The sequence below is a fragment of the Echiichthys vipera genome (genome assembly GCF_963691815.1).
Source record: "Echiichthys vipera genome assembly, chromosome: 8".
Lineage (NCBI taxonomy): Eukaryota > Metazoa > Chordata > Actinopteri > Perciformes > Trachinidae > Echiichthys > Echiichthys vipera.
The window spans coordinates 13,754,997-13,763,760 of record NC_139833.1 but is presented as its reverse complement, the minus strand read 5'-3'; the positions used below and the strand labels follow the sequence as shown (position 1 = coordinate 13,763,760).

General features: G+C 40.1%; 1 protein-coding gene across 1 annotated transcript; it reads left to right on the top strand.

Annotated features, from left to right (window-relative positions):
* Nucleotides 1-672: 672 nt before the first annotated feature.
* Nucleotides 673-6,106, top strand: slc50a1 (solute carrier family 50 member 1). The gene is made up of 6 exons (XM_083917699.1): nt 673-851; nt 967-1,044; nt 1,458-1,581; nt 1,699-1,860; nt 4,201-4,320; nt 5,183-6,106. The coding sequence occupies exons 1-6, from the start codon at nt 784-786 to the stop codon at nt 5,288-5,290; spliced, it is 660 nt and encodes a 219-aa protein (XP_083773825.1). The 5' UTR covers nt 673-783; the 3' UTR covers nt 5,291-6,106.
* The last annotated feature ends 2,658 nt before the right edge of the window (nt 6,107-8,764 follow it).

The window sequence follows — 8,764 nt, the reverse complement described above, 5'->3', positions numbered from 1 at the left end:
AATGTGGCCCGGGAAAGGGAAGTTTGGGGTCCCCTGCTAAAGCTGCTGCACCCGCAACCCGACCCCAGATAAGAGGTTGAAGATGAGATGAGATGAGATAATCTGTATTGCAAAATAAAAAGTACACAGTAGACAGAAAGGTACAACATATCATACAAAAACTACATATCACTATACAAAAAGTATAGATAACATTAACACAATAACATTGCCAGTGGTCGATTATATTATGTACGAATATTTACAGTAGTCCATAAGAAGAAACTTTTCAAAGCCTTTTTGTGAATGGATTTAAAGATTAAGTTTATAGAATCTTCAACATCATGGAGGAAAGATATAAAATTAGTTTTTTTTACCTCTGAATTTATTATTAATTTAATTGTTTGCCATTAGAATTAATACATTTATTAAAACTTACTTATATTATTTTCTTTGACCTTGGAGAAAAACAAAACACCACATTCTCCCATCCATCACACTTCGGTCAAAATCCCCAAATCCATCAACCAGCGCACCGAACCAACGTGATGACGTAGATCTCAACGCACGCTATCGTTTCACCACCCTATTGGTGCAACTCTTCCCCAACCGCTTCACCACACAGCCAATCAGAGCGCAGAAACACTGTGCACACTGATTGCAAACACGGAAATGCAGTGAGAAGGAGGGCGCATCCGTGTAGTTGTGTTCCATCTTTAATTAAATGCAATTTCACCAACTGTGTTTAAAAAAGCAAACGCTCATAACCGGGTGGTGCATTAGACTTTTTCTCCTCTCGTTCCTATGGAGTTACTGCAGCTTCTGTCATGTACGTGCATCGTGTTCACAGTCGGGATGTTCTCGACTGGACTGTAAGTTTCACATTAGTGTCATGGTGTATGGCGATTTACCATTCTGGTTGGAAAAAAACACCGTTTCACTCTCTTTATCTTCTAATGTGTGTGTGCGTGCGTGCGTATTTTCTAGGACCGACCTGAAGAAGATGAGAGAATCCAAAAGTGCTGACAACATCCAGTTTCTCCCTTTCCTCACCACATGTCTGAAGTAAGTAAGTGTGTGCGTGCGTGCGTCCGTGTGTGTATGCGTGCGTGCGCGTGTGAGAGAGTGACGATCTTTCCAGATGATGAATAAAGTATATCTCAAAGAGCCTCAGGTTGTTCTTACTTGAATATATCTTTTATTACAACTATCCGTTTGGAGAAGCTTCTGGCACATGTAATGCCTGAACACAGTCAGCCACCAGAAACTTGAAGAATACAAGATACAGCCACCATCTCAAGGACCAAGGACTCTGTTATCTGTTATGGCGCCAGAAAAATAAAGTAACCCTCTGTACACCCTGTTGAAGCAGACATCCAATATTCTCTGACGTATGTAGATTCCAATATCTGAGCAGAACAGGCATTGTTTTCCTGCAGACCTGCTCAACACCTCTAACGCTTGTCTTGTTTCCACAGTAACCTGGGCTGGTTGTATTATGGGATTCTGAAGAGCGATCGGACGATTGTCCTGGTCAACGTTATCGGCGCTGTACTCCAGATCCTCTTCATCATCGTGTACCTCCACTACACAAAACAAAAGGTCAGTGAAGTGAATGGAAGTCAGGACTGAGGCCTGTTCAGGTCAGATCCAGCTTTATTTGTGTGCGTATACGCCTGTGTGTCTCAGCATTTCTGCGTGTGTGTGGGTTTGTTTCAGAGGCTGGTGATGTCACAGACAGTAGCGGCGGGAGCGGTGCTGACCTGCGGTTGGTTCTACTTCACCTTATTCCTTCCAGAGGGAGACACTCGGCTCAGCCAGCTCGGCCTCACCTGCAGCGTGGTCACCGTCAGCATGTACCTGTCCCCACTCACCGACCTGGTACATGATCGCACACATGACAGACAGTACTGTGCTTAAAGCAATTCTGACCTTTCTGGCATTTTTACAATTTACTTTTGTAATCTTAAAATGCTCCTAAAAACAAATTCCACCAGGTGTTGAAACTCAAAAATATTCAATTTGCATATTGATAATAGTCTGACCAATCAATCAATTTATTATAATTTATTATAATTTAAAAAAATTATTTACCCAGCTTCCTGCCTGTCATCCATTGCTCCGTTTCACTTGCGATGCTCATGCTGCGTTCTAGTGCCATTAGAAGTCCGAAGTTTCGGACCTCCAGTTAGGTCAAAGTGAACCTCCTACTAGCGAATTTGGGGTTGGTCGATCTCCCTGGAATTCACTAGTAGGAGGTTTACTTTGACAAGCATTCCAGTGCACTTTGCTTAGTTGGAGGTCCGAAACTTCGGTCGGGGAATGGGGAGCGTCAGACGTCAGGCGGGGGGGAAGAGGGTGGGGCTTTCGAGGGAAGAGCTGTGAGACCTGCAAGAAAGGTAAGAATTGCTTTAAGAACATTGAGGTATTTGTGCCTCACTTTCCCTCTTTTTTTCAACATTTAATACAAATGTACTTTTTACTCTTCATTTGATAACTTTAGTTACTTGTTAATTTGCAGATTAATATTACATAGTTTATATACGATTATGTAGAATAATTAAAAATAACACCACATTTACCAGCTGCAGCATTAATGTGATCCAGTGATATAACATACAATGTTATGAAATGGGTCATTCTGCAAAATGAGTACTTTTGGTACTTTAAGTGTATTTTGATGCTAAAGCTTTTGTACTTTCACATGAATATTTCTACACTATCATATTGCTGCTCTAACTTAGATTCAAGATTCAAGAAGCTTTATTTATCCCGAGGGAAATTATTTTGCAACAGTTTCGATACAAAGGTGGGAAAGGATCAGAGTAACAATAAGCATAAACATAAATCAAATCAAAATAAAGCTAACATCAGAGTCCCAAGAATGAGACAAACGGAAAAAAAACACATAAGAAAGTTGACGAACATAGTTGGCTAAAGTTAGCACGACGACTTACAGGAAAAAGCACTAATAAAAAGACAGTAAAATAAGATAAATAGCAAAAAAGTGCGGAAAGGAGAGGGAGCAACCGTTGCTGGCTGCCGCTTTACACAGCGCTGGAACCAGAACCCTGACTTAGGTCAAATATTAGAGTACTTCTTCCACCAATGCATTATGCACATTATCAAAGTGACATACAGGAGTGATGAAATGATTAGAAGCTCAGTTGAAGTAATTATCAGTGCTTCTGTCTTACAATGTCATTTTTTTAAAGCTAAAATGTATAACAACCTTCAGATATGAAGATCTGATTTTATTCTGCGTTTTATATCCCAGTGAATCAGTTAATTGTACATTGATTTGCAGCCCTGAAATACATGGGCTTGATGTTCATAGTCACAGCAAGCAAGTCTTTTGATTTTATCGTAATTGTTAGTGTCATATCTTATTAGTTCATTTAGATATCTTGCTTTTCCGTCCATTAAAACCCAGAAAAAGGAAAAAGAGGCATACTGTGCAACCTGTGTATGAAGTTTTTAAGACAGTCTGTTATTTCTAAGAGCGTGTTGTTAAAGATGTTTTCTACATGTGTCACAGTTCAAATAAACTTCACAACATTCGCTTCAACACACACAACTGTAAACAGCCGATTCAATCTTCTTTTCTGACCATATGTCTCACTGAACTTCTGCACAGAGAGTAGGCGGCATCTGTTCAGTTCAGCGTCTTAAGCCGCCTCACGTGCAGCTATTTACCAATGAAGGGATAAATCCCCTGTTCCCTCTCTCTTTCCTTTTTGTCTCTTTGTGTCATCTTGTTGTTCAGTCTGCTATCCTGTTTGCCTCCTTCCCTCCATCTGCCTCACTGCCCTGAATGACCCTGAGTCAGTTTCCTGCCTTTCTTTCCTTCATCTGTGTGTCTTCCTGTTATTTTCGTTATCTGTCTTATTTTGCGCCCTATCCCTTAGGCTGCCTTCGGTGTTCTCCTTATATTTTACATCCTTTTATGTTGGCACTTATTCAAGGATGCAATAGACATGAATATAATAAATGCTCCGTTATGTATGTTCACCAGCTAGTTGCTTCCTTTGGCTGTCTGCTGTTTTGAGCAGAGTAGTGTACAGTTGGTTTAACAATTATCAGGGTTTGTTGTTGTTGTTTTTTTTTCATTGAAAACAGCTGCTCGCTGCTGCTGGAGGCAGGGTTGATGAGAGCAAAGGTCGCTCCATTTACATTGGGCGACTGCTCTAACCACTGCTGTTTCTCTCTCCTTCCTCTCAGGTAAAGATAGTGCAGAGTGGTGATGTGCAGTGTTTGTCCTTCCCCCTGACCGTAGCTACCTTCTTCACTTCAACGTCGTGGGTCCTGTACGGCCTCCAACTAAACGACTCATATATTGTGGTAAGACACAGTGAAAACACATCTCGAAAAATCACACCTGTAAACACAGCTTTCAACATTTAAGTAATATAATAAGCGACAACAGATGATTTGCTTGTCTATTTAATTGTTTATCTGGCTCCAATGGCACAAATAGTTCCACAACTGGACTGGAGCTAGACTGTTGCCAAGCAAACGAAACATTTTCTGCACTTTAACTTGCTAGGCTACTTTGCGCAGGTCTACACGATACCGCAGGCCAGCAGCTTTGTATCATGTACATTTATCTGTTGGTTTCCATTTATTGTGCAACCAGTAAAATAATAGTTTGTTCACAGTCACTCTGAGTCAACGGCTTGATCAGACATTACTCCATCCTAATTTTTTAATAAGCTTTCAGACCTGCAAGACAAACAAGTTTTGTGTTTACTGTATATTCTGTGACTCATTATGAGTCCCGTTTACACCGCAGTCTCTGTATATGTAAAGCATCTCACCTACGCCCACTCAATCTGTAGTGGGGGTATGGCCTCTTTGCACATCCTGGGTAATATCTGTGACAGCTGGTTCACTCCCAAGGTAACCAGAAGCTGTATGTTGCAGCTAAGCCTTTTTTCCATCCCTTCATCCTGTTCTGACAACCATTCATAGTTTTATTCAACATGTTGTCATTATAATGTAAAGTCTAAGTTTGTTATGATCTAGGATGGATCACCTTTTAAAGAGGTCCGTGTATAGTTAAATGTCCCAGTGATGTTATCCTGTTTATCAGCCTTCATGAAATGCCTCTTGACTATTCAAATGACCTGGTCAGAACGAATGTTTCTTAAATAAAATGAAAGCTAGTATCCTTCATTCTTTTTCCTATTTGTGTTCATCCCAGGTTCCAAACACGCCCGGGATCTTCACCAGCCTCATCAGATTTTATCTGTTTTGGAGATTTACGTCCGTCAATCAAAGCTCACCTGCATATAAGTCTATGCAAATATGAGGATAAATCTGTTGATGACAGATCTGTTGACTCCACAGAGGGCTGTAGCGAAAATCTCCCATCCCTTGTCTTGTATTTGAAATCATACAGAGAGACAAAACATCACTGACATAATTTCTTGTTTGTTGTCATTCCGGGGAGGTATAACAGTTATTCAGAAATGATGATGTTTTGGATTCAACTTGTTTTTTTTTTCTGGAGCTATTTCTTAAACCAGTGTCTCTTTTTTATGTCCTTTAAGTGCCTTCTGTTAGATCCAGTTTGCCATTAAAGATGAATGGCATTTACTGATCCCCCAACATGTCAGGAGACCTGCAATGTGTTGAGTTGGACTGAATCTTCCTCAACTCATACGAACCAAAGATTTTGTGGAACTGTTTCTTGCCGGCTGCTGTTTTAATGTCACATATAGTTTTTTCCTCCCCTGGTACTCATGTGAGGGATAATGTAGTATATAGTTACATATCATCATTCTATTGGTACTCATGCTTATAGTCGTATCAGTGGCAGTAAATTATATTTGTTCAAAATTGTTTACTATATATTTTAAAAATTTTGATACAGAATGTGTACGTTGACTTATGTCCAATATCAGACATTGTCCACTTATATTGTTACTGCTATTTTTGTAAGCAATTGTATATTAGATTAAATACAAATACATTTTAAAAGATATTTTAACACTGTAGGCTTTGTTTACAAGAATGACTGGTGTTTACTCCTCTGGTGGTTGGTTTTCACGGGTGATAGAGTCTCGCTTGTCTCCTCATTATCTGTAATAAGGACATATGTTATGCAAATGAAACAACCGAGTGTCAGCGCTAATTCACTGACTTCTAAAGGATGTAAGATCTATAAAGGTGCCATGTAAATATATTTTTACCATATACATCGATGACTTTTTATTTGCTGATTGCTTGTTAAGTTGTGAACATGGTGGACATGAAAGATTGTTTTGGCCTAGCAAAGTAAGAAAGCTGCACTTGACTCTTTTGATGTAGGAGGATTTGTGCTGGAGGTTTCTGTTTTCAATGCAATAATGAGCTTACACGCAGCTGTGTGGAGATAAGTGTGTGTGATTGTGGTGGTTGTGTAAGAAGAGACAAAAGCCTGTTTGATGGTGCAGCAGTGAGAATGAGATTGTTTGTGCGCGTGTGTTGATACAGAGAGGGCAGTGGTGGGAAAGGCCACGCCAGAGGTTCTCATCCCTTGTGTGTGTATGTGAGGTACATTGGCCTCTCTTCCTGAGCTCGAAGAGCCTGCCCCTGACAGAACACAGACACAACACAGTATTGTACTGGAATTGAGTGTTATGTAGAAAACCTAAGCTGAGAGGACTGGAGGTGGGAGGCCAATTAGCTGCAGTTGAAAGAGGGAACAAGAAAGAATTTGAGCAGGAGATAAGGAAAGCAGAAGGGAAGAATTACATTACATTATGTATCACGCCATTCCAGTGGCTTGCTGATAAAAGTGATTTGAGCAAAATGCTAACATCAGCATACTAATGCTCACAGTCACAATTCTTTCTCTTTTTTTTTTTTACCTTGATTTATTCAGGGAAGTTTCTCTGAGCTCCTTTTTTTTCAGGATTACCCTGATGACATTCACACCTGGAAGCTGCCCAGTTCAGCCACGGTCTGATCCGCTGGCCGCCACGAGCAGTGAAGTATAGAGTTAAAGGCACCTCAGTGGTGCTACTCAGGGAGGGTTAAGATATTTTCTAATAAGCATTAGCAACGTAACATAAAGTTATTAAATTACATTTTTACCTGATGAGGGGATCAACAAAGTGAATAGAATTCATTCTGAGGGAGACCTAAATCTTTAAGATTTCAAATCTCATGGCATTTCATAAAACAGTCGCCAAGACATGTCCCTGTAAACCAAAAACGGGAACCTCACGGTAGCACTAGAAGAAAAGTCAGAGGATCACCGAAGTTGATGAATGCCTCCTGAGGACCATGAATATGTACAAAATGTCTTTGTATATCAATCCAATAGTTTTAATCATTATTTCAGTCTGAACGTTGTTTAAATGAACATATACTCATCAAAAAATTGAGTGAGATTTCTTAAAACGCAATTTGTATGATATCTTAGGGAATATGACATTCTGTTTAACGCTGTGAAGAGGCAGCCAGTATGTGACTGCGTTGGTTATGTTTAAGTAACAAAAGGTGACGGTTATGTAAAGGCACCAAAACTACAGTAGCATGACTGGTTAAATTTAAGGAACAAGTGATGGTTCAATTTAGACATTAATATGAATGGTTAGGAACAGAAAAAAAATTGTGGTTTGGCTTCGTTCTTCTGGGACACAAACACTAGTCCCCCGGGTGAAAGTCCTGTGTTTTGGGAAAAATTCACCACCCCAACCCTAATTAAATGAAAATTAGAGTGCATTACTTTTCTTAGATATATGTATGAACATTCAATGACAACATGCTAGCATGCTTAAATGGTGAGCAGGGCAAATGAGAAGGCAGGAGGGAAGGGTGTATTTAAAAGACAAAAAGTAAAACTTTCCTCGTTCCAAAGAGGTAAAATCTCTAGCAACACTGACAACAATGGAAAGACCAGTGTGTCTTTTGTCCTATCAGGGTCATCCTCTTTAGAAAGTTGTTCTATACTACGATTGTTGCTGGAGTTTTGACCTCTTTAGACTTCTTTCGCTTCTCCATGTACCTTGGAAGAAGGTGTTGTGCCAGAAACCTTCACTCTGCTTCTAAAGATATGGCTTGTTATGTAATAAAGTAAGAACATTATGAGAGAGATTCAATAAAAAAGAAAATATTATTGAAAAAACAGCATAGTGTAGACGATTGACTGTGTGTCTGATAAATAACCCAGATACAAAGATAAAGTGGGGGCCTTGTGAATAGAACTTAGTCATTTCTTAGGAAAGGCAAGGTGGGCGGACGTTTAGCAGAAAAATGAGTAAATGATGAGTCCAGGAGAAGATAAGGCAATATTGTGTGGTTTCCTTTCTTCCAGTATAAAAAGACGGACATCAATATGGTTGGAGGGACAATGCTCGGAGTCAGATAGGCTGGCCTGACACACCCCTCGTCCCAAACTATTTATTGTGAAGAGACAGACAACGGGTTAAATCAAAGCAAGTTCCTAACACTGATGTGTAGGCTACACATCTTTGTTCGACCGCCAAATAATTACATGGGGCCTATGTGTTTTGTACATGAGTGTGTGTGCAGAAGTAGGGGGGTGATGAAAGGGGTAATCAGCTGAACAATGAGTACAACTCACAAACAGGATCCCTCTGTTTCCTGAAGTAGAGACTGTCTCCTTAAGCTACACACACGCGCACGCATGCACGCACACACACACACACACACACACACACACACACACACACATACTCACACACACACACACACACACACAAGCTGACTCTTGTACTTTTTGCACACATCCATTAGGCATACACACATTGTATGTACATCACGTTGTCTCTAA